The 26,112-nt window shown below is 42.7% G+C and overlaps 1 protein-coding gene across 2 annotated transcripts; it reads left to right on the top strand.

Moving 5' to 3' along the window:
* Positions 1 to 555: 555 nt before the first annotated feature.
* Positions 556 to 26,112, top strand: CFAP36 (cilia and flagella associated protein 36). 2 transcript variants are annotated; one of them, XM_058164915.1, is made up of 10 exons: positions 556 to 806; positions 8,437 to 8,501; positions 9,433 to 9,534; positions 10,410 to 10,524; positions 11,842 to 11,929; positions 18,898 to 18,949; positions 20,102 to 20,204; positions 21,112 to 21,242; positions 24,956 to 25,108; positions 25,848 to 26,112. In XM_058164915.1, the coding sequence occupies exons 1-10, from the start codon at positions 680 to 682 to the stop codon at positions 25,932 to 25,934; spliced, it is 1,023 nt and encodes a 340-aa protein (XP_058020898.1). In that variant the 5' UTR covers positions 556 to 679; the 3' UTR covers positions 25,935 to 26,112. The 2 variants fall into 2 exon arrangements, with proteins under 2 accessions (XP_058020898.1, XP_058020897.1); XM_058164914.1 differs by lacking the exon at positions 9,433 to 9,534 and having other exon boundaries at positions 575 to 806.

Genomic DNA, 26,112 nt, shown 5'->3' with positions numbered 1-26,112 from the left:
TAACAGAATAGCAGTAGCCAGTAGCTTAGCATTCAGACAAATTTAAACTCTACTAAAGGCGCCACCCCGGCTACACGTTGTAAAGACAGTGGCTGATGACTTGTTTTCCTTATCCGCAGGTGATCATAGATGAGAAGGGAAAGGGGAACCCACCAATCTGAGCTTTTGAATTGTTTCAGCCTAAATTCTTAACGGCCCCCCTCCAGCTTCATCTCTGAGGCAGGCAGCGCACTTAATGTCTGCGTATCTTTCTGGCAATTGAAAGACTGCAGGAAGGCAATTAGGCAAGCTTGAAAAAAGGCAACATGCGGAACCTCTCTCTCTCCACACGCCTCAAACTGTTGAATTACGGAAATCCGTCTCTTACAAAAGATATATAATTGGCCAGCAAGGGGGAAGAGCGGCGCATGCTTATTGAGGTGGGTACGCTCTCGCGTCTTCTCTCGCGGGAGGTCATTTTAGACCCTTCTCTCCTTCCTCTCCCCACCTTTTAGTGACGGCGATTGTCATAGTGACGGCAAATCGAAGCCCAACCGTCGCCGGAGTTTTGCTGTCAGCTTTTTTTTTTTTTCCCTCCTACCCCTCCGGCGCAGGCGCATATTGTCTCATTTCGCCGTTCAGGGCGGGACGCGCGCGAGTGCGTTTGAGGGCGCGGGAGAAAAAGGGGAGGGGAGATGTGATGGCGACCGAGGGAGAGGCGGAGGTTGAGGCTGAAGTGGAGTGGGTGGTAGATAGCATCGCCGGCTTTCTCCGCAGCCCCGCGTGGTCTTTTCCCATTCTGGAGTTTGTGGAGCACAAGTGTGAAGGTGAGAAAGCTGTGGGGGGCCTGTGGAAATCCCGCCAATAGGCTTGTCGCCGTGTCCGAATGGCTATGCTCGGGTGGTGATTTTCTTTATTCCTCTGTATCGGGGTCTCCAACCTTGGCAACTTTAAGCCTGGCAGACTTCAACTCCCAGCCAGCTTTGCTGGAGGGGGGGATTCTGGGATTTGAAGTCCGCTAGGCTTAAAGTTGCCAAGGTTGGAGACCCCTGCTCTGTATAGTTACGTTTAACGGGCTGTGGATTATTATCGCAATCATTGTCACCGCATTACGGTAGTTCATAAGGAATGGGAGTGGCTGCTGGTCCTGATTCAGCGGAAGCTCAATATTTTAGTATCCCATTGATATTTCGGGGAGTCCGCTAACCAAAGGGGACGTTTATTTTTCCCTTACCATGTACAATGCGTAGAATTATTTATCCCCCCACCCCCACCCCAAATTAAGATTTATTGTTGAATTTAATGGAAACCTACGAAATGAGTGATTTGGAAGGATGGCTCATTCTACCATAGCAATGGTTTTAGATTTTCAGCAAATTGGAGATTTAGGATGCTGTGCTGCGTGGGAGAGAAAGTGTCATTTATTTGCTAAGAGCAGCATGCTAGTCTTGATGAAATTTTAAGGTGAGAGATGTGAAATAAAAAAAAAGTTATTGACATATTTGAAGAAAAATTATGTGGTTACCTACTCATTCATAGTGACTAGCCAGCTCACAGAAGGAAAACCCCAAATACAAAATCCAGTCCCGGCCCCCCAACAACTGTCAAACCTCTTGGTGGGCTCTACATTGTCCTGGGCCTAATGGCAAAACAGTGTCTTCCCAGCCTTTCAAAAGAGTATCAAGGTGGAGCCAGTCTTATCTCCATGGGAATGATGCTTCACAGGGAGGAAACCACACAGAGAAAGTCCTTCTTGTTCCCACTAGATCACAGGTGTCAAACTTGCAATGTCATGTTGCCATCACATGACATTTTGTCATGTTTTTTTCCCTTTGTGGAGCTGGGATGGGCATGGCCTGCATGCGATGCAGTTTGACACTCCTGCATTAGATGGACCTCTTTAAAAAGGGAACCAGCAATGTACCTTGCCTCCCTGATCTGGTGTTTGTAACCAGGAAAAGATAATTCTCCAAATAACTTGATCCCAAATAATGGAGGGCTTTAAAGGTGACAACAAGCCCCTTGAATTGGACCTGGAAGCAAATTAGGAACCACTGCAGCTGCAACTGATGCAGTTATTTTGGGTTCTGGTGAGTGATGAAATCCAATTTTTTTACTACTGGTTCTGTGGGCATAGCAGGGGAAGGATACTGCAAAATCCCCATTCCCTCCCCACTTCTGGGGGAAGGATATTGCAAAATCTCCATTCTCACCCCTCTCTGGGGCCAGCCAGAGGTGATATTTGCCAGTTGTCCGAACTACTCAAAATTTCCACTATCGGTTCTCCGAACTACTCAAAATTTCCGCTACTGGTTCTCCAGAATCTGTTAGATCCTTCTGGATTTCACCCGTTTCTGTCCCTTCCAAATCTCTTACAGGGGAAATTCTCAGTATACTTTTGTTAGGAACATTGATGAGTAAATTCTGTTTCAAGCAGATAATCCTGCATGTACTTGGCAGCAAATTATATATGTTTGTTCACTTAAAACATTTGTTCAGTGACCATTCCAACTTACAACCCTGACAGTCCCCATAGTTATGTCAGTTCCAGCATCCCGCAGTCATGTGATTGCCGTTTGTGACCTTTGTTGGCTTCCTATAAGCCAGCCAGAGGTGATATTTGCCGGTTCTCCGAACTACTAAAAATTTCCGCTACCGGTTCTCCAGAACCTGCTGGATTTCACCCCTGGTTCTGGTGCAATGGAGTATGTGGAATTTTAAGTATTTTCCCCCTTTTATCATGAGGGTTCTATTAAACTGTAGTAGTTTTTATTTTTCTTATACTAGGTGTTTTTGTTGTATTTTAGTTTATTGTAAACTGCTGGGAGTTGAAATTATTTGGTGGTATATAAATTTAAATAAATAGCAAATAGTAAAAGTACTAAGGTATACTGGCAGGTTAAAAACTTTTGCCAATAGGAGTGTGTGTGTTTTTCTTTAATACAGTATATCCCTTGACATCTGCTTAATATTTTAAAGAGTGGGATGAAAAAATATAGAATGTTTTTATTTAGTGCATTTATGGACCTTAGTAGAATTAAAAGTAAGAATTTTGGTGGCACAGTGGTGTTTGGTGATTATTTTTATCATTCTAGGATCAATTAGTAGCTGCTGTTCACAAAGCTAAAACTATTGCTAAAGTAATCTCCTAGGTCTAGGACACTGAAGTTGCTACTGTATTTGTTCATTGTGTCAAGATTACAGAGTGGCTTGGCTCAGATGAGCTGTCAGATCTTCCAAACACTTTCTTGCAGGTTCCTAAAATAAATAAACAAAGTGTTTTTGTTATTTTTTTATTTTTATTTATTTGTTTGTTTGTTTGTTTGTTTATTTATTTATTTGTCACAACAGTATATATAACCATAAGCATGAAAATAACTATATAATATATAAGCATATATATGAGCATAAGTATGTGATAACTATATTAATTGGATATAATGAAAGGAAACAATAGGACAGGAACGGTAGGCACGTTTGTGCTCTTATGCACGCCCCTTATAGACCTCTTAGGAATGGGATAAGGTCAATAGTAGAGAGTTTTTGGTTAAAGCTTTGGGGATTTTGAGAAGAGACCACAGAGTCAGGTAGTGTGTTCCAAGCACTAATAACTCTGTTACAGAAGTCATATTTTCTGTAATCAAGATTGAAACGGTTAACATTGAGTTTAAATCTATTGTTTGCTCTTGTATTGTTATGATTGAAGCTGAAGTAGTCTTCAACAGGAAGGACATTGCAATAGATGATTCTACAAGTTAAACACAGGTCCTGTCGAAGGTGGCGGAGTTCTAAGTTTTCTAAATTCAAGATTTCAAGTCTGGTGGCATAAGGTATTTTGTTGTATTCAGAGGAGTGGAGAACTCTTCTTGTAAAATATTTCTGGACACGTTCAATTGTATTGATGTCTGAAATGTGGTATGGGTTCCAGATAGGTGAGATGTATTCAAGAATTGGTCTAGCAAATATTTTATAAGCTCTGGTTAGCAGTGTAGTGTTTCTGGAGAAGAAGCTACGTAAGATTAGGTTTACAACTCTTAAAGCCTTTTTGCGATGTAGTTGCAGTGGGCTTTGGCACTTAGATCATTAGACATGAAAACTCCAAGGTCTTTATTTATTTATTTATTTATTGTTCACACTTTTATACCGCCCTATCTCCCTAGGGACTCAGGGCGGTTTACAGCCATATAAAAACATATATATATACAGAGTAAAACATTAATTTAAAAAACTTATTACATAAGGCCGAATATTTAAAATAGAGATATAAATAATAAAACCCCATTAAAACCAGATTTAAAATTTAAACATTTAAAAATTTAAAAATTCTAGTCCAGTCCTGCGCAAATAAATAGATGTGTCTTAAGCTCGCGGCGGAAGGTTCGAAGGTCAGGAAGTTGGCGAAGTCCTGGGGGAAACTCGTTCCAGAGGGTGGGAGCCCCCACAGAAAAGGCCCTTCCCCTGGGTGCTGCCAGTCGGCACTGCCTGGCCGACGGCACCCTGAGGAGTCCCTCTCTGTGAGAGCGCACGGGTCGGTGAGAGGCATTCGGTGGCAGCAGACGGTCCCGTAAGTAGCCCGGCCCTATGCCATGGAGCGCTTTGAAGATCATTACCAAAACCTTGAAGCGTACCCGGAAGGCCACAGGCAGCCAGTGCAGTCTGCGCAGGAGAGGTGTTATGTGGGAGCCACGAGGGGCTCCCTCTATCACCCGCGCAGCCGCATTCTGAACTACCTGGAGTCTCCGGGTGCTCCTCAAGGGGAGCCCCATGTAGAGAGCATTGCAGTAATCCAGACGAGATGTCACGAGAGCATGAGTGACCATGCATAGGGCATCCCGATCTAGAAAGGGGCGCAACTGGCGAACCAGGCAAACCTGGTAAAAAGCTCTCCTGGAGACGGCCGTCAAATGATCTTCAAAAGACAGCCGTCCATCCAGGAGGACGCCCAAGTTGCGCACCCTCTCCATTGGGGCCAATGACTCGCCCCCAACAGTCAGCCGTGGCTGCAGCTGACTGTACCGGGATGCCGGCATCTACAGCCACTCCGTCTTGGAGGGATTGAGCTTGAGCCTGTTTCTCCCCTTCCAGACCCATACGGCTTCCAGATACCGGGACAACACTTCGATAGCTTCGTTGGGGTGGTCCGGTGTGGAAAAGTACAGCTGAGTGTCATCAGCGTACAGCTGGTACCTCACACCGAAACCACTGATGATCTCACCCAGCGGCTTCATGTAGATGTTGAACAAGAGGGGCGAGAGAATCGACCCCTGAGGCACCCCACAAGTGAGGCGTCTCGGGGCCGACCTCTGCCCCCCCGTCAACACCGTCTGCGACCGATCAGAGAAATAGGAGGAGAACCACCGATGAACGGTGCCTCCCACTCCCAATCCCTCCAACCGGTGCAGCAGGATACCATGGTTGATGGTATCAAAAGCCACTGAGAGGTCTAATAGGACCAAGGCAGAGGAATAACTCCTATCCCTGGCCCTCCAGAGATCATCCACCAACGCGACCAAAGCCGTCTCAGTGCTGTATCTGGGCCGAAAACCGGACTGGAATGGGTCTAGATAGACGGTTTTCTCCAGGTACTGGGGTAGCTGACATGCCACCACACTCTCTACAACCTTGCCGCGAAGCGAAGGTTGGAGACCGGACGATAATTACCTAAAACAGCTGGGTCCAGAGAAGGGTTCTTGAGGAGAGGCCTCACCACCGCCTCTTTCAAGGCGGCCGGAAAGACTCCCTCCAACAAAGAAGCATTCGTAATCCCCTGGAGCCAGCCTCGTGTCACCTCCTGTGCGGCCAGCACCAACCAGGAGGGACACGGGTCCAGTAAACATGTGGTGGCGTTCAACCTACCCAGCAACCTGTCCATGTCCTTGGGAGCCACAGGGTCAAACTCATCCCAAATAGTCTCAACAAGACGGCTCTCTGACATCTCATAATAAACACATCTATTTATTTGTGCAGGACTGGAGTAGATTTTAAATTTTATATTGGTTTTAATGGATTTTATTATTTATATGGTTTTTTAAAAAATTGGGCCACGTAGAATAAGCTTTTTAACTGTTATTTTATTCTGTATTTATATGTATTTTTATTTGCCTGTGAACCGCCCTGAGTCCCTAGGGAGATAGGGCGGTATATAAATATGATAAATAAATAAATAAATAAATAAATAAATCTCGCCTGAATCTACCCAATTTTGGTCCAGGCCGTCCCGAAGCTGAACGATTTTGTCGTATAGATAACCACTAAACTCCTCGGCACGTCCCTGCAACGGGTCATCCCGCTCCCCCTGTTGAAGGAGAGAGCGAGTTACCCGAAACAGGGCGGCCGGGCGGTTATCTGCCGACGCAATGAGGGAGGAGACGTAGCAACGTCTCGCTTCTCTCATTGCCACTAGGTAGGTCCTAGTATAGGACCTAACTAGTGTCCGATCAGCCTCCGAACGACTGGACCTCCAGGAACTCTCTAGGCGTCTTCTCCGGCGTTTCATCCCCCTCAGCTCCTCGGAGAACCAGGGAGCTGGTTGAGACCTACGCCGGGTCAGAGGCCGCAAAGGCATGACATGGTCCAAGGCTCCCGCCGCGGCCCGTTCCCAAGCCACGACAAGTTCCTCGGCCGTGCTGTGAGCCAGACCCTCAGGAAACGGCCCAAGCTCCGTCTGGAACCTCTCTGGGTCCATCAGGCGCCTGGGACAGAACCAACGTATTGGTTCCGTCTCCCTGCGGTGTTGAGTGGCGGTCAGAAAGTCCAAGCGAAGGAGGAAGTGATCTGACCATGACAAAGGTTCGATGACTAAATCCCTCAAATCCAGATCCTTCAACCACGGACCAGAGATGAAAATCAAATCCAGTGTGCCACCCCCACTGTGAATAGGGCCATCAACTACTTGAGTCAGGTTCAAGGCCGTCATGGAAGCCGTGAACTCCCGAGCAACTATTGATGACATGCCGGTCGATGGCAAGTGGCATATAGGGTTGGGGTCATAATAGGGTTGGGGTCATCTGTAAGATAATGTCCATCGAGTTTGTATTTAGTGTTTAGATTCTTTTTTACAGTGTGTAAGACAGAGCATTTGCTGGTTGAGATTTGGAGTTGCCAAGTTTTTGACCATTCTGACTCAAAGTCAGGGTCTTTTTGAAGGGTAGCTGTATTGTTGGTAGTGTTAAATATTTTGACATCATCAGCGAAGAGAACACAATTACTTTGAATATGGTCACAGATATCATTAATGTATAATATAAAGAGTGTTGGTCCAAGAACACTGCCTTGGGTAACGCTGCTATTGACAGGAACAGGATTTGATAGGGCACTGCCTATTTTGACTACTTGTTGTCTGTTTGACAGGAACGCTGTTATCCAGTTGTAGAGGGGTCCGGAGATGCTGTAGGATTTTAGTTTTAGGAGAAGTTTGTCATGTACCACTGAGTCAAAAGCTTTACAAAAGTCTATGTAAATTGCATCTATTGTTTTGCCTTGATCAAGATTTGTAGTCCAAATGTTTTTGCAGTGAAGAAGTTGTAAGTTACATGACAGTTTTTTTCTGAATCCAAATTGTTTATTGAGTAGATTGTTTATTTCTAGGTCCATCAGGTCCTATAGATAGGGATGGTTTCAGTTTGTGAAGAGCTTTTCCAACGTTATCTTCTGTGAAGTCTATATGTGTTAGGATGTTGTTGGTGCGGTTAGGGAATGTCGGGTATGAGCCATTACTGTTAACAAAGACTGAGCCAAAGAATGTGTTAAAGAGGTTTGCTTTAACTGTTTCATCATTATTTTCTTTACCGTTTGCTTCTTTTAGTGGTGGGATGGTTCTCGAGTCATTAAGTTTGTTGTTCACAAAATTATAAAAAGCACGATTGGAATTTGTGCGCAGAAGGTCTTCTTGCTTGGTGTGGTAATTGGTGCATTCAATTTTTATTTGGTTGCATATATTTCTGTAGCGGTTTTTGAAATTTGCTACATAGCCCTTTTTGTTTCTTCTCCAGAGGGATTTTTTTGTGTGTGAGCAAGAGCAAGAGAGCAAGAGAGAGAGAGTGCACTAGCTTGCGGATGTGTTACATGCATCCTCTTTGGGAGCCTAAAATTGCCTGCACATTTTGTACACATTTTGTACCAGCCAGAGTGTTTATTTTTATATACCGTAGTTTTTTGGTGAGGAAAACAAGAAAAAGAAATCTTCCTCTGCCTCCCAACATGCAGAAAACAGCCTGCTTTACTTTCATTTTCGTTTTCAGCATAGTTTGATTAGCATAATAAAAAAAATCTGCTCCCAGCAATCTATCTTCTTGCAGCATGCAGCAAAGGCCCACGTCTTATACTCCGAAAAATACAGTATTTTATATTTTAGTTCAGATAAACGTCGTGTGCAAAATGCAATTTAAGGTATTACTAGATGAAACTATTTTTTTAGTTTGCATATTGTAAAGAACCACAAAATATTACTTTTTTCAGTTTTTGATGATGAGGAAGAAAGCAAGTTATCTTACACTGAAATTCATCAGGAATATAAAGCTTTGGTAAGTAGAATTCCTTAGCCTTAAAACAAAAGATGTTAAAGCAGAATTGTGCTGTGTATCTCTTTGAATATATTATAAAATGTAGTTTCATTGTTTGGTGAAATGGGAAACTAGAGATTCTTACATATTTATATAATTGATAAGTATTTGTGTATTCCAATAAAATGCATTGATTAAGGAGGTGTTTGTTATATGTGTGATCAGCAGTGGGATTCACTTATCTTCCCTACGAGTTCGCAAATGTGAGCGCACTTGTGCGCTTCGCATGCAAGCTACTCGTTTGAGCATGCGCACGGCCTTCTGGTTTAATCTGAGGTTGTTTCTCCTCATCCAGTCCAAATTAGTTCCAAAGGTTGGTTCAGGACTTCCAGCTCTGCCTAGGTAATGATGTACAATGGACTATTATAAGTGCACTGCTGATATCTTAGTCTGCCTCACACCGTTCCTAGTGGTTTTATTTGGATATTGAATAACTTGGAGGAGACATCTGAACCCTGCTATAATCCATACTGGAAGAACATCTCTCGTTTCCTTATAACTACTGTCTTATTTTTTTTATTTTTTAGCTACATTTATAAGGCCAATCATCTCAAATAGTGTGATTCTCTGTGGCATGCAGCAAGAAAAAAAAACACTATATAATAAAATATGTATAATGCACAAAAATACTGAAGCATTTAGGAATATTTCAGCAGATTTGGGAGATGAAGGAGAAACAGAGGAAGTCTTCTTGTGGAAAGTTATTCATCCACTAATAAACCTTTCATGTGATTTTAGATGTTAACCTCTAGATTTATACTTTTATGAATCTGATTTCATTGTATTTTGAATAGAAATCACAACTACTGTATTTCTTCATTTAAAGCATTTATGTCCCATTTCTTTGATAAAAAGCTGAATAAAAAACATCTGTTTTTGTTGTTTTTTAAAGGTTGAAAAATTATTAGATAGTTACCTTAAAGAAGTTGGAATTAATGAGGACAAGTTCCAGGAAGCTTGTATGTCTCCTCTTGCTAAAACTCGAACCTCCCAGGTAAACTTTTTAACAAAATTAAAAGTAGCAGTGAGCAATATTTACGTGGCTAATATTATATTTGTTAAAAATCATTTTTGACTGATGAGACCTACAAGTCATTGGAACTGATCTAGCTGAACATTTTTGTCCTCTCCCCTCAGTTAGTTTGGGATTTAATGTATCCATTTTGCTACTGTTTTATTTTAATAGCAGGAAATTGGGCTGTGTGGCACTTTGGGAACTACAGAATGCTCTTAGGGATTATATGTTGCTCAATCCTCACTTAAAAGGCTGCACTTTATCAATTTAGAATAGTAGGATTAAGCTAATGGATATGGAATAATGTTAGAAACCACAGATTTAGGCAAACGTGATTTAAAATTACACATTGAAAATAATGGAATTTATGTGTTATTACTCAAAATTGCTAACATTCTGGCCAGATACAAAAGAATCAGATTGGTCCACAGAAAGAAAGAAACATGGATTGCTAGCACAGTTGGGACCCTTGTTGTCCTTATGGAAGAATTAGGGACTGAAATTTTCCTCAGTCGCAATGAATATATCTTCCAATCAACTAATCAATCAGATATGAGTTGCTCATAGATTGCCCAGTGGATCTAGAACAGCCACCAAGCTATTTAGTGTTCAGAACATTCAATGCTACTGAATGCTCATGTTTGGGACATTTCTTCTAATATATCCTTGTTAAAATAAAAAACAAAAATCTCCAGACCAGTCTTAAAACTAAATTGGTTTTGGCTTTATGTCTGCTATACCTGTACTAAATGTCTTTTTCCTAATATTTTGATTATTGTCATAAGGAAATTTTGAATTGTTTAAAATTTGAATTTGTTGGCACTCTGAGATAAAACACTTTTCATTCCTTTCAGGCCATTTTGCAACCAGTACTGGCAGCAGAAGATTTCAGATTGTTTAAAGAAATGATGGTCCAGAAAAATATTGAAATGCAGTTGCAGGCCATTAGAATAATTCAAGAAAGAAATGGTAAGAAATAATAAAAAGAATAATGTTTTCATTTGCTGTGATTAGCTGGAACATGAATATAAGTGGATTCCCTAAACCTGGACATATATAGTCAAGTCAGATGAAGAAAATCAATACTGATCAAGGAGGCTTAGTGGTACCAGATTTGCAGACCAGAAATGGTTGACACTCTGGTGGTTTGAAGCCTGGTAGCACCATGAGATGGGGTGAGCTCCCGTCACTCGTCTCTATCTCATGCCTTGCCCACCCATCAGTTTGAAAGCATTATTGTGAGTAGATAAATGGGTACCACTTGGTTGAGAAAGGCTAGCTGCACAAGGAGAACGGGAGCTGGTGCTGGACAACTTGAATGCCATTAGCCAGATTGCTACATACATCCAAGCTAGCTGTGAAACCAAACGAACTAGCAATTAGGCTGTCAGGACTACTTTGTAAAGTGTAGATCTTCCTGACAAATGTATGCTATACGAAATAAATAAATAAATAAATGATCAAAGGAAGGTGAAGAGAGGCATTAAAAGACTAAACTAAATAGGGCAAAAAGGAAAAATAAGGAAAGAAAGGAAAGGAAATAAGAAAGGCAATGGGAAGCTGAAAAGGTAAAAAGAAAAGGCAGTATGCAATTAAGATGAAGAAGATAGCCTGAAAGGTTTCCTCAGTCAGAAGATTAAGCTAGTATCTTACTAGTTGGCTTTTGTTTTCATCACCCATTGAAATTGCTAGTCTGAAGTATATTATTGCTTTTAAACTATCTTGACAGTGATTATTTACTATATTTACTGACTTTTCCATGTGTGAAGAAATTGATCTAGTATCAATTGGAAAAAAATGATTTTATTAAAAGAAACAAAAACCTCAACCATTCTATTAACATACAAAAGATGTGGGTTAAAACCGTTTCTAAGGAAACAGCATTTAACAGCCAAATATATTTTCATATCTCCATAAAGGCTGTTGCAATGGCAAATACTAGAAATTCTTCCTAAAATCAAAGCATAGTTATATTTCCTTGTGCAGTATCGTATTTTATACTAAAGTCAGATATCTGCAATTTAATTGTCAATTAATCTTAATAAATCTCATTGAGATTGCCATATGTAAAGAGAAATATATATTTTATTTAGAAACAAGCATTGATGATAATTCAGTTTGCTATCTTCTAATCACGACATGAATAAATTAAACATAGCAATATTTTGAATATAATTTATTTTCTACTCTAGAAAAAATTCTGGACTTTGATAATGTTTGAATAATTTGTCATTACTTTAATCACCTTTTGATCCTTTTACTCTTCCCCCCTCCCCCATAAAATAGGTGTGCTACCTGACTGTTTGACTGATGGATCTGATGTATATACTGAAACTGAAGAAGAAGAAATGAAAATACTAAGAGAGGTTCTTAGGTTAAAAATAGTTTTTTTCCCCTTGTTTTATATCACGTACTTGGATATGACCTCTTAAAATAAAATTTGATTGCCACAAGACCCACCTAATTTGTACTTGAAAGCGTTTTGCAGCATAGTGACTAAGGATACATTATTCCATTCTGTGTTAAATTAAGAGCTATATGGTTAAATATTTGGAAATTTTGAGATACATTTTAGCATAATGCATAAGTAGTAATTATATTTTTATTGAAGGGCAATGGGAAATGTTATGTTTCTTCTTAAATCTTTGTTTTAGAAAGTGTCATTGCAAGTAGTCCTCATTTAGCAATTGTTTCTGGCAAAAGTGTCGCTAAGCAAACTACATAACACAGAGAGAGAGATGCTGTGAAGATTGCTGGTTGCTGCCTCCTCATTTAGATAAAGTTCTCTTGTGCAGCATTGCCAGTGTTATTTTCACTGCACGCGTATTGTTGTCAGTTGGAGAAATTTGAGAGTAAGTGCAACCATTGGTCAGGATAACATTTTTTTATTAATTTATTACCATTGTATTTATGAACGGTCACTTAACAAGGCAATTGCTAAAAAAACTACTTGTATATTATTTTAGTGCAAAGTCTTAAGGCATCTCTAGGCTTGGATCCAGATGAACATTGATAGGAAGTAGTGAACCTAAAGTGACTTCCTTTTCTGGGCAATTTTTCCATTTTGCTCAATCGATAAATGAGAAAAAAGGGAGATAAACCCTGCAGAAACATTAGACATTAGTCTGCTTTTTAAGGTTTTTAAAAACATTTTTCATTAATAATAATAATAATAATAATAATAATAATAATAATAATAATAATAATAATAATAATAATAATAATAATAATATTTTAATTTGTATACCGCCCTTCTCCCGAAGGACTCAGGGTGGTGAACAGGCAGATAAAATATAAATACACACAATAATTAAAAACATCCCTTAAAAAACTAATTTAAATGCCCAAAATGTTAAAAAACGTACTCCCCCGTAAAATCACAAAATTTTAAAACCCATCCAATAAAAATAAAAATCAGGCTAGTCCAGCCATACGAAATAAATAAGTTTTAAGTTCGCGGCGAAAGGTCCTAAGGTCAGGTAATTGTCGAAGTCCGAGGGGAAGTTCGTTCCACAGGGTCGGAGCTCCCACAGAGAAGGCCCTCCCCCTGGGGGCCGCCAGTCGACACTGTTTGGCTGACGGCACCCTGAGGAGTCCCTCTCTGTGGGAGCGTACCGGACGATGGGAGATAGAAGCCGGCAGTAGGCGGTCCCGTAGATAGCCCGGTCCTAAGCCATGGAGCGCTTTAAAGGTGGTAACCAATACCTTGAAGCGCACCTGGAAAACAACAGGTAGCCAGTGCAGTCTGCGAGGATAGGTGTTATGTGGGAGCTCCGAGACGCTCCCTCAATAACCCGCGCAGCCGCATTCTGAACTAGCTGAAGTCTCCGGGTGCTCTTCAAGGGGAGCCCCATGTAGAGAGCATTGCAGTAGTCCAGGCGAGAGGTAACGAGAGCATGAGTGACTGTGCATAAGGCATCCCGGTCCAGGAAGGGACGCAACTGGCGGATCAGGCGAACCTGATAAAATGCTCTCCTGGAGACGGTCGCCAAATGGTTTTAAAGGACAACCGACCATCCAGGACCCCGCCCAAGTTGCGTACCTTCTCCAGCGGGCCCAATGATTCACCCCCGACAGACAGCCGCATCTGCAGCTGACTATACCGAGGTGCCGGCATCCACAGCCACTCCGTCTTGGAGGGATTAAGTTTGAGCCTGTTCCTCCCCATCCAGACCCGTCGGCTTCCAGACACCGGGACAGCACTTGACAGCTTCACTGGGGTGGCCGGGGTGGAAAAGTACAGCTGGGTATCATCAGCGTACAGTTGGTATCTCACCCCAAAGCCACTGATGATCTCACCCAGCGGCTTCATATAGATGTTGAACAGGAGGGGTGAGAGAATCGACCCCTACGGCACCCCACACATGAGGCACCTTGAGTCGATCTCTGCCCCCTGTCAACACCGTCTGCGTCCGATCAGAGAGGTAGGAGGAGAACCACCGATAAACGGTGCCTCCCACTCCCAACCCCTCCAACCGGCGCAGCAGGATACCATGGTCGATGGTATCAAAAGCCGCTGAGAGGTCTAATAGGACCAGGGCAGAGGAATAACCCCTATCCCTGGCCCTCCAGAGATCATCCACCAGTGCGACCAAAGCTGTCTCCGTACTGTATCCGGGCCGGAAGCCGGACTGGAACGGGTCTAGATAGACAGCTTCATCCAGGTACTGGGGTAGCTGACATGCCACCACACTCTCTACAACCTTCGCCGTGAAGCGAAGATTGGAGACTGGCCGGTAGTTCCCTAAAACAGCTGGGTCCAGGGAAGGCTTCTTGAGGAGGGGTCTCACCACCGCCTCTTTCAAGGCCGCGGGAAAGACCCCCTCCCGCAAAGAAGCATTTGTAATCCCCTGGAGCCAGCCTCGTGTCACCTCCTGAGTAGCCAGTACTAACCAGGAGGGGCACGGATCCAGTAAACATGTGGTGGCGTTCAGCCTACCCAGCAACCTGTCCATGTCCTCGGGAGTCACAGGATCAAAGTCATCCCAAACCACCTCAACAAGACGGGCCTCAGAACCCTCGCCTGGATCTACCCAATTTTGATCCAATCCGTCCCGAAGCTGAACGATTTTGTCGTATAGATAACCGTTAAACTCCTCGGCACGCCCTTGTAGGGGGTCCTCCCGCCCCTCCTGTTGAAGGAGCGAGCGGGTCACCCGAAACAGGGCGGCCGGGCGGTTATCTGCCGACGCAATGAGGGAGGAAACGTAGGAACGCTTCGCAACCCTCATTGCCACTAGGTAGGTCCTACTATAGGACCTAACTAGTGTCCGGTCAGCCTCAGAGCGGCTGGATCTCCAGGCACTCTCTAGGCGTCTTCTCCGGCGCTTCATCTCCCTCAGCTCCTCGGAGAACCAAGGAGCTGGTTGAGACCGACGCCGGGTCAGAGGCCGCAAAGGCACGACACGGTCCAAAGCTCCAGCCGCGGCCCGTTCCCAGGCCGCAACTAGCTCTTCAGTCGAGTCGTGGGCCAGGTGCTCGGGAAACGGCCCAAGCTCCGTCAGGAACCTCTCCGGGTCCATCAGGCGCCTGGGACGGAACCAGCGCATTGGTTCCGTCTCCCTGCGGTGGTGGGTAGCGGTCAGAAAGTCTAGACGAAGGAGAAAATGATCTGACCATGACAAAGGTTCAACAACTAAATCATTTAAAACCAGATCATTAGACCACTGGCCAGAGATAAAAATCAGATCTAGGGTACCTCCCCCGACGTGGGTAGGGCCGTCAATTAACTGAATCAGGTCCATGGCCGTCATGGAAGCCATGAACTCCTGAGCTGCCGAGGATGCTACGCCGGCTGATGGCAAATTGAAATCCCCCATGACCAACAGTCTGGGGGTTTCAACTGCCAACAGGGCTGTAGTCACGGAGCAAGGAGCCAGGTACGTGATCAACAAGCCCACCTGAGTTCTACGACCCCACTTCACGAAGCGGGATTCACACCCAGCTATCTGAGGCACAGTGGTTTCCCTCGGCTCAAGACTCTCCTTAATGATAACCGCCACCCCTCCACCCCTACCCTGGGCCCTCGGCTGATGGAATGCTCGGAAGCCTGGTGGGCACATCTCCACTAGGGGGACCCCCCCTTCGGTGCCCAGCCAGGTCTCCGTAATGCCCATAACGTCCGCGGTCCCTTCCTGAATAAGATCTGAAATCAGGGGGGCTTTATTAACCGCGGACCTGGCATTACATAACATCAGCCGGAGGCCCAGGTCCCGATTACTCTGGCCACTCGGGTCACGGGAAATTTCTGGGGGGCCGGAGCACGCAATCGCTTGTAAACAGCGAGGGTGAGCCCCCGAGACCTGATGTGCCCCCCCCCTTTCCGTCATATCTGCCTCTCCCACTTACTGTAGTAATAGCTCGACCCTGACAAACTGGAACGACACCCCTCGCCATAACCCCAGGACCCATTAAGTTACCGCCGCGAACACATGGTGGACCTAGCCCCCATCCTGACGGGTTTTCCCCCCATCCACCCCCATTAAAATTCCCATTAAAACTCCCCTTAAAAAAACGGTTTAAACAATTAATTAAAAATCCCCTAAGTCTCCTATTTTTGGCATGCCACCTCTCGGGGTTCCAAAACCCGTCCTCAAGATGGGCCCTCGATAGTGTAGTGGGCCAAACCTGCGAGAGAGGGGAATCTCGCAGGGCAAGAAGGTCAGCCGCTGTAAATGTCCGCATACTAAGAGTCCGGCAAACAAGCCCATCCTGGACCAATCAAGATGATAATTGATAATTCCGGCAATTCCGGGTAAGCACAGTTGAGGAATAGTTCTTGGGCGGTAGATGAATAACACCGCCATAATTCAGTCAGTTTCACCAACCCCTCATTCTACAGTCCCGAGGGGTGGTTAAAGAAGGAAGGGGGAAGCTGTTACACTGTTAGGCCAGGGGCATCCACTAGGCAAGGCCGCTCAGCCACTAAGCCATGTCTCTCCCAAAGTCCGGGGGGGGAGCAGGGTCTTAAAGAGGTCTTAAAAAGGTCCCCCCCCTGCAGGCGGTCCATAGACGTCCTTTAGGTGGTAAAGATGATAGAGAGGACGTCCACTAGGCCCGAGGACAGCCTCCAGATGATACCAGCAAGGCGTCCATCGGGCCCACCTGCACTCTCCAAATTAGGCCGCCCAGCCGGCCTGGCCGCCAGGCCGCTGGAATAGGCCGCTGGAATAGGCCACTCGCCCGCTGGGCCCGCTGGGCCACACCACCGGCTCCGACCCCCAGGCCAGTTCGCCGGGCCCAGCGGCCCACCGTTGGGCCAGGCCATCTCCAGACCGGTCAGGCCAGGCCAGGCCAGGCCGCCGCTACCGCCGTTGCCGCCGCTGAAGACCATACCGCTGGGGGGGAGAGAGCTCCAGGCTCCTCCCAAGGGAACGCCAAGCCGACCGCCACTGCCACCACCGGCGGGGAAAACCAGGCCAGGCCGCCATCCCCGACGATGGTCTGTCGCTGGTGGGAGAGAGCTCCAGGGCCCTCCCCAAGGCCATGCGAAGCCCGGTCGCTGCCACCGCCGCCGAAAAGTCCGGAATCCAGAAAGAGCCCGGCCGTGGCCGCCGCCGCTGGAGAAGGCCGGGCCATCGCCGTTGGGGGCTCTCCCCGAGGCCATGCGATGCCTGGCTGCCGCCACCGCCGCCGGAGAATCCAAAGAAGCCCGGCCGCGGCAGCCGCCGCTGGAGAAGGCCGGGCCATCGCCGTTGGGGGCTCTCCCCGAGGCCATGCGACGCCCGGCTGCCGCCACCGCCGCCGGAGAATCCAAAGAAGCCCGGCTGCGGCAGCCGCCGCTGGAAAACGCCGGGCCATCGCCGTTGGGGGGAGAGCGCTCCGGGGCTCCTCCTGAAGCAACCCGGAGCCGCCCAGCCCCAATCTACCCCTCCCCTGACTGAGCACACTGCCCTCTACCCGGGCGGGGGGTCCAAGTTCCCAAAAGACCCCCCCAAGCCCGGTCAGGTCCAGAAGAGGCCCGTCGCCGCATCTCCCGTTCAGCGGCGCGGCGCCATCTTGGACATGCGTACAAAAGATTCAATTGCTTAGTGCCTTTTTTTTAACCATGAAATTTTTCAGAAATGTATGTCATTCACACTGACTTGAAAGATTTAGGGTTATATTATATTCTGGCTGTAAGTTTGGCTGCTTGCAATGTTAAGTGCTTACTTGAATAAATATAACTTATTTTGAATTTGAGTAAATAAAGTATGTTGAATAATAAAAGTCTCTTACCTTTTGAAAGTTTTAGTTTGGAAGTTTCACATCTATTGTAATTTATTTTTCAATTTATATTTATATACAACTTCTATTCTGAGAGCTTTTATAGATGGGGTCTTCTAGCCTGCTTTTGTTCACCCTAAAATCTAAGTAGAATCTTAAATTAGTTACTTAGCTTACATCCAGAAATCCCAGGGCTCTAGCCTATACTGGAATTTTTTTAAAAAAACTTAACATATTGGAAGAAAATACAGGCAAACTACTTCATAGTTGGGGCTCAGTGGCTCAACACACTGAACCTGTTAGTTGGAAAGCTGACAAGCCGGGTTCAAAACCTGAGCACCAGAACGGTGAGCTCCTGTTCCTGTCCCAGCTCCTGTTCACCTAGCAGTCCTAAAGCATGCAAATGCGAGGAGATTAATAGGTACCATTTCAGTGGGAAGGTAACAACATCCCATGTGCTTTTGGGGTATAGCCATGCTAGCCCCATGACCACGGAAATGCTGGCTCCCTCAGCCAAGAAACAGATGAACCTCACACTCTAGATTCTTTATCTTTTTATTTCATAGTCACTAGAAACACATCTGTTCAATTTTTTTTCTTCAAGGAATGATGCAGTGCATCATTATCTTATTTTATCCTCAGACCCACAAACCTGTGATTTAGATTAGGAGGAGAGTGGTTGGCTCTTTGGCTGTTCTTCCTATGTCTAAATAGCAGAAGCAGTGGTCAGGAATTGTGCTCCCTGGGTACTTATGCCTAATATTCATAATGACCTCTCACCTCTCTCCACAAGTCCAACCTCAGAATTCACTTTTTCCATGAGGTTTTTGCTCTCTTAATTTCTTGTTCCCAATTATTTTGAACTGTATTTTGACTATTACATTCTGTTTCATTGTGTTAGCTTTAATTTTGTATGTTAGTCTTATGTTTCTTATAAACATTTTAAAGAGGTATTTTAATAGAGAGTGGTAAAACTCAATTTCTTCTAATATGTCTTGTCATTTTTAAAACTATTTCTGTTTTGTATTTATTTTAGATTTATTTATTTACATTAATTATAAACTGCAACAATCATATGACTGTTAAAGAATGGTAAGACAGTATATATATTAAAGTATTTTCTGTTTAACTTTTCAGGAAATCTAAGGAAGAATATGATCTAGAGCAAGAAAGGAAAAGAAAGAATGAGGTATATTGGGAAATCAATTCAACAAAAACGTTTTGCAATTTTACAATTATTCTTTTCAGTAAATTCTGTCTTCAGTAAAAGCTGCCCAGAGTTGCTTGATAGTGAGATGGGTAGTATATAAATTTAAATAAATAAACAAACAATAAATGAATGAATGAATGAATGCATGCATGCATGAATGAATGAAATTTATTTTTCATCATTGATTGAATAAAATAATCGGCATATTCCTAACTGAATATTGTATTTTTTTTTAACTCTTGATTTCTTGCTTGTATCCACTTGTTTTGGCATAATTATGACACGTATCTTGACTTTTGATGATACTAAAAAAATAGTACAAGCTGACATTTTTGTTCCTGACAAACCAAAAAGCTGATACTTTGAATTATAATTGATGCATAACATAGTCAACCAATTCAAAAGTTCTTCCAGATAATTGACTCATCCCTGTGCAGTGGTAGCACATTGCTTCCTCGTGACACAATCATGGAATGGAAGCTGCCTTTTTCTCAGTACTCAGTTGTCTGTGAGTTGCAGAGAGGTACACCACAAATCAGTTTACTCTGCCTCAGAAAATGCCAGTATAGCTTGCTGGCAAAACATTACACAAAAATAGATCATGGCCATTTGCTTGAAAATTCATCACTGCTTCATTGATGCCAGCCTGAAAGCTTACACCAGTATATTATTCTGGGTCTGTTTACCCAAGTTACCGTGTTGGATAAGTTGAATGAGATAGAAATTTGCCCAAGAATCTCCTTTCCATAAACATTTAAGTGTTCCATGCTGAAGTGTTTGCTGAGTACTGTGAAAAAAAAGTTTTGATGGTTTTTCTTTTTTTAATGAGAGACAGTATTTTTATTTGTGAACTGTAACTTTATAAGAAACGTTTAATTTGTAAGAAAAGTACAGGAAACAATGGATGAAAGAATATCTTGCAAAATCCTAATACATTTTTTCTTTAGAATAGTTCAATCTTAATATTTTAATTATTCCTACACCCTGCCACCTATTTTAATAATGAAGATAGCAACTAGATTTAAATAACATTTATTAAATAATGTTTTTTATGACATGTTGGGTTTTACGGTATTTGCTGCTTTTGTAATATTAAATTCATTTCTCACTATTTTTTTCTTAAAAATTCAGGCACATGATAAACTGAAATCACCTGACATCGCACATAAATCGCCAGGACATTTTAATGAAAGTGCAGGACCTAAGAGGTCTCTAGAACACTCTACAAAATCAGGTACTTGCCGCATTTATATTAAACTTTGTACTTTCAAGTTCAGCTTGACTCCTGTTGACAGAACAAGTCCATGTAGTTTTCTTGGCAACATTTTTGGAAATAGTTTCTCACTGCCTTCTAGGAGAGTGACTAACCTAAAATCACTCAACTGGCTTCAGGCATAATGCAAGACAAACTCACTGTCTCACAGTATCTAACCTAGTGGCTTTAACTACTACCTGGCTCTTTTATTAAACATACTAAGGGTATTTATTTATCTTTCTGTTGAAAGAAATTTCTTGCTTCAACTAAATTGATACCAAACTTTGTGAGTTGGGTGTTAGATATAGCAATTGATCAAAACTCCATCACAAACAAAATCTTATTTTCATTTCAAGATAAATTTAAGAAGGTATGTTTTTGCTACTGAACACATGGCCACTGGTTATACTAATTGGATGGCACAGTTGGGGGGAAAAAAGGAAAAAAGATAGTACATATTCACTGTGTAATTCAGCATTACCTCAAAGTAATTTGTCCATGAAATGTATTTATTTCAGGTTTGTAGTTAGTTTTTCTGTTATTGACAGTTGCAGCTCTAGATCCAAATGCCAAAAAGCTGTTTTTTTTATTTGAGATTTGTATGAATTGATACTGAATTCCAGTTCTGCTATGGATTTATTTAGTTTTTTGTAGCTTGTAAAATGGAGAAAGTAAATAGTGGCTTTCCTTGTCTAATGGCTGAGGACACGTCTCCATCAAATTTAACTGTGAATTGCTTTGCCTATTACATCAAATTAACAATTTTTCTAAGAAGTGAAAAATTAAATTTAAAACCTTTGGTTTTAACTATTCAAGTTACAGATAATTAATATGTTCATATATGGCAGACATATGAATATATGCATTTATTTCAATATATATTTAGGTCCAGAAGCAAAACAAAATGATGTATCTATTCAAGATCATTCCTCTGTCAAACTGAAGGAAGATAGTTGCAGGAAAGCAGTTGGGGATGGCTCTGAATATGTAACAAAGCAAGGAGTGCTAGAAGGACGTGTAAGCTGCATGCTCGCTTTATTTAAAATATTATTGAACTATTATTTTGTAACACACACGCTCACACACACACACCTTTGCAATAACAATATAACAATAAAATTTTAGGATCTTATAGATGTTTGTATTATACTTATATTATTATATTATATTATTAGACCACATGTTTATTGGACCCGTGTCCCTCCTGGTTGGTTTTGGCCACCCGGGAGGTGACACGAGGCTGGCTCCAGAAAATTGTGAACGCTTCTTTGATGGAGGGTGTTTTCTCTGCCGCCTTGAAAGAGGCGGTGGTGAGGCCCCTCCTCAAGAAGCCTTCCCTTGACCCAGCTAGTTTAGCAAATTATCGTCCGGTCTCCAACCTTCGCTTTGTGGCAAAGGTTGTCGAGAGTGTGGTTGCACGACAGTTGCCCCAGTACCTGGATGAAACTGTCTATCTTGATCCATTCCAGTCCGGTTTCCGGCCTGGTCACAGCACGGAAACAGCCTTGGTCGCGCTAGTTGATGATCTCTTGAGGGCTCGGGACAGAGGTTGTTCCTCTGTCTTGGTCCTATTAGATCTCTCAGCGGCTTTTGATACCATCGATCATGGTATCCTGCTGCGCCGACTCGAAGGACTTGGAGTGAGGGGCACTGTTCATCGGTGGTTCTCCTCCTACCTCTCCGACCGGTCGCAGACAGTGTTGACGGGGGGACAGAGATCGACCCCAAGGCGCCTCTTATGTGGGGTGCCGCAAGGGTCGGTTCTCTCGCCTCTTCTGTTCAACATCTATATGAAGCCGCTGGGTGAGATCATCCGTGGTTTTGAGGTGAGTTGTCATCTATACGCTGATGATACCCAGCTCTGTATTTCCACCCCTAACCACCCCAACGAGGCTGTTGAAGTGATGTCCCAGTGCCTGGGGGCCGTACGGGTTTGGATGGGGAGGAACAGACTCAGACTAAATCCCAGCAAGACCGAGTGGCTGTGGATGCCGGCGGCCCGGTACAGTCAGCTAATTCCATCACTGACCATTGGGGCCGAACTATTGGCCCCCACGGAAAGGGCTCGTAATCTGGGCGTCCTCCTGGATGCACGGCTGTCTTTAGAAGATCATATGATAGCTGTCACCAGGGGAGCTTTTCATCAGGTTCGCCTGATATGCCAGTTACGCCCCTTTCTGGATCGGGCTTCCTTATGCACGGTCGCTCATGCCCTTGTTACATCCCGCCTGGACTACTGTAATGCTCTCTACATGGGGCTCCCCTTGAAGGGTACCCGGAGACTCCAACTGGTCCAGAATGCGGCTGCGCGGGTGATAGAAGGAGCACCTTGTGGCTCCGTGTAACACCCTCCCGCGTAGTCTGCACTGGCTCCCGGTGGTCTTCCGGGTTCACTTCAAGGTACTTGTTATCACCTTTAAACGCCCCATGGCCTAGGGCCGGGATATTTACGGGACCGCCTACTGCCACCATTAACCTCTCACCGACCAGTGCGCTCTCACAGAGAGGGCCTCCTCCGGATACCGTCAGCTAAACAATGTCGGCTGGCGACCTCTAGGGGGAGGGCCTTCTCTGTGGGGGGCCCTACCCTCTGGAATGAGCTCCCTCTGGGGCTTTGTCAACTCCCCGATCTCAGGTCCTTCCGCCGCGAGCTGAAGACGTTGCTGTTTCGAAGAGCAGGACTAGCTTGAACGTAGTTTTTAAATTGGGATTTTTAAAAAAGGGGTTTAAATGAGGTTTTAAATTTGTATTTAAAAGTTTTAGGGCATCAATTGAATTTAACTGTCTATTCTTTTAGCTGTTTATATGTATTATATGTTTTCTGTTGTTTTTTTGGCTGTGAACTGCCCTGAGTCTTTTGGGAGATGGGCGGTATACAAATATAATAAATAATAATAATAATACTTAACAATACAAAGCCTTACTTGTAGCTTATCCATTAAAGCAAGCCACAAGGGAAGAAACATCATAGAAAAACTGATACATAAGCTCAATTATTGTAAAAGTGATAAAAGCAGTTTTGTCAGGTATTTAAATGTACTGTATTTATCCCAGGATCCAGTCAGATAGCAAAAGGTAGTGAGTTTCAATGGTGGGGAGCAGTAGAGAAGAGTAGACTATTTGTGGACTTCTGTTATGGTTAGATCATTCTGACTGCTTTGGCGGCATCCCAACCTGCATGGAGATAAGGCTCATTAGATCAGCTTACCCAGTCAACTTAAGAACTCTAGAGGGTTCTAGGGATAGCTTAGTGTTTTCCCTGAAGGTCTGATGGGTGTTAGAGGTTCTTGTAATTAGGGAATATTTTCTGAGTATCTTTGATGTTGACATCTCTACAGTACATTGTTTGGTACACTACTTCCATCTTCCTTTAATCTCTTTTAAATCAGTTGTTATGTGTCCCTTGGCATTGTTTGATATACCAATTCAAAATTGAAATTTTCTTCTAAGTTCGGATATCTTCCTTTGTTTTTCCATGTCTGTTTCCATCTTCTGTGTCTTTAGATGTTGTAATACTACTTCTTATCTCTTCTAACACCTGTCTGAAAACTCTCTTGTTTAGTCCCTTTTTGCAATTTTTTTACTTTCTTGATTTTGACTTCTCTTTTCTTCTTGGCAATTTCCATGATTCGTTCTGACATCTAGTTGTTTTCTTCCTTTTCTTCATTTTTGGCAGTCTCTTTTCACATTCTACTTAACAAATTCTTTAAGTTCATTCCATAATTCCTCTGGTTCTCTTATCAATGACCTTTTGGAAGATGATCGGCATATCTGCAAGATCTTATTGTGAAAACTGACTAGCTTTCTTTTTCATTTTAACTTGGAATTTACATATGAGCAGTTTGTGATCTGTTCCACAGTCAGCATCTGGCCATAAATTTGATGCTGTAATGGACTCTTCCATCTCCTTTTTGCAATGTTTTGATTTGAGTTTTATGTACTGCTAATGCCCATGTATAGGCATCATTTTGGTTGTTGGAAGACAGTGTTAGCTATAGAGAAATCAGTGGAGCCACAGAAATTAGTAAGGTGATCTCCTGCTTCATTTCAGTTTCCTAAGCCAACTAAAGTTCCAGTCTTGTCACAAGCAGCACATTTTATTTGTATCTTGTTCGTATGTTCTGACAATTTCAAATTGAACTCGATCATGTAAACTTCTGCATCAGTGGTTGGAAGTCATAAATATCAATTAATTTGTCATTGACTGCATTGTAGCAAAGTTCTTACTTTACCCCACCTAAGACCAATGCTGTCTTTATTTTTTCTCCTGAATGTGATCTTTTGACTGAAAGATCAATTCCAATCAATCTTAATTCACTGATGTCCATTTTTAATTGTTTGATTTTTCATATGTTGAGCTTTCTATGTTCATTTTAATTTCAACATCACAGCAAGCTGCAAACATAGGACCACATTTTCCTGTGTTCCATGCTGGCTTCTAGGATGCAGAGTAAATGGGGAGTTTGGCAGAAAGTTGCTCCTACTCCCATTGTTTCTACACCGTTTTTCAGTCTCATTTTCAGCTGAAAGAGCATGATAAAATAAACTTTCTTCAGTAGCTGCTACCCATATTTTGTGATCTGGATGGAATTTGGGAAAGTTTTGAGCAGTTCTGCACAATGTTGTATTTTTTCTCTTGTTTTATAATTTGTTATTGGGACTGTAGCAATTGTATCTGATGAAAATGTTTTTCAGAAACTATATAAAATCTGATTTTTAAATTCAAATAGAAATTATCAGAACTTGGAGCAAAAGAGCTGAGAGAGCGTGAGGACTATCTAAAGCAGAAACGAGATGCACTGATGGCTTTGAAGAAAAAATCAAAAACAAGTATCTCACCACAAAATATAGAACAGAAAGAAGAGTTGTCTACTTCTACAGAGGTGAAGGATAATAGAATTAAAATTGCCTGTCTGTAACCACTTGTCTTCTTTAAAGATCAGTCTACTTTGGAAAAACGTGATTGTAATCTGAAAATGTACATCATAGTCTCAAGGAGATACTTTTTGTTCATTTGACATGTCATCCCCTGCCTTTGACTAAATAGGGATAGGTCTAGAGATAGGCTCCTTTGACTCTGCCCATAGTGGAACACAGCTATCTTATGCCAATATGATTTTTGTTCTGTTAAAAGTAAGAAAAAAGTGCCAAAGCGATAAGCTGCTAGCATTTTTTAGGTCAGTTGAGGGAGGATGATATTGAACATTTTTATTCTTCCATTGATGAAGTTATTGACAATGTGTTAAATTTTCAGAGCAGATAAATCAGAAAACTATTATAAGGAAATGCTTTAAACATTGGGCATAAATACTGTACAAACAAGAACTGAAATCACAATCATACGTATTTCTGTCCAGGACAGAGCTACAGTTTGCCCTTTCTAATATGTTTTATCTATTGCTTTTCTTGCTTTAATATAACTTACAAAATGGTGATTATTTTATTTTTGTTTTAGTGTACAAATAAAAACTAACATTTATTTACATGTTCTACAAATTGTTTTTGTCTTTTGCCTACAATCCAATTTATCTTGAGTGGAAACGTCATTGAAATCAATGAGAATACTAAACATAAATGTAGTTAGCCATAATTACTGCAAGCTAATATATATTTTCTTTTCAGCCAATGTCAGAAGAAGAGGAACAAAGATTGCTAAAGAAGCGAATCCTTGCAGCAAAACTAAAAGAAGAAGTCATTAATAAGCGATAGTTAAGAAGCTGCTTCTAAGGTTATATATTTAACCATGAACTGTTTGCTTACAACCATTCCATGCATTAACTTGATTTTATATATTATATAAACAGTAATTCTTTAAATTGGTTCAAACGTAGAGTGGAAAGCAATGATTCAACATTTTTAATAAATTCCACTATTTTGTTTCTTGCTA

The sequence above is a fragment of the Ahaetulla prasina genome, chromosome 1, assembly GCF_028640845.1.
Source record: "Ahaetulla prasina isolate Xishuangbanna chromosome 1, ASM2864084v1, whole genome shotgun sequence".
Taxonomy (NCBI): Eukaryota; Metazoa; Chordata; class Lepidosauria; order Squamata; family Colubridae; genus Ahaetulla; species Ahaetulla prasina.
Note: the sequence above shows the minus strand (reverse complement) of the source record. Positions and strands in the feature narration are given on the sequence as shown.

Bases quoted from the DNA above. Each gene is read 5' to 3' on its own strand.
- CFAP36 (XM_058164915.1), top strand. From the start codon at position 680: ATGGCGACCGAGGGAGAGGCGGAGGTTGAGGCTGAAGTGGAGTGGGTG. The intron at 10,525-11,841 runs GTAAGAAATAAT...CCCATAAAATAG, and splicing joins AATAATTCAAGAAAGAAATG to GTGTGCTACCTGACTGTTTG. The intron at 18,950-20,101 runs GTATATTGGGAA...TTAAAAATTCAG, and splicing joins AAAGGAAAAGAAAGAATGAG to GCACATGATAAACTGAAATC.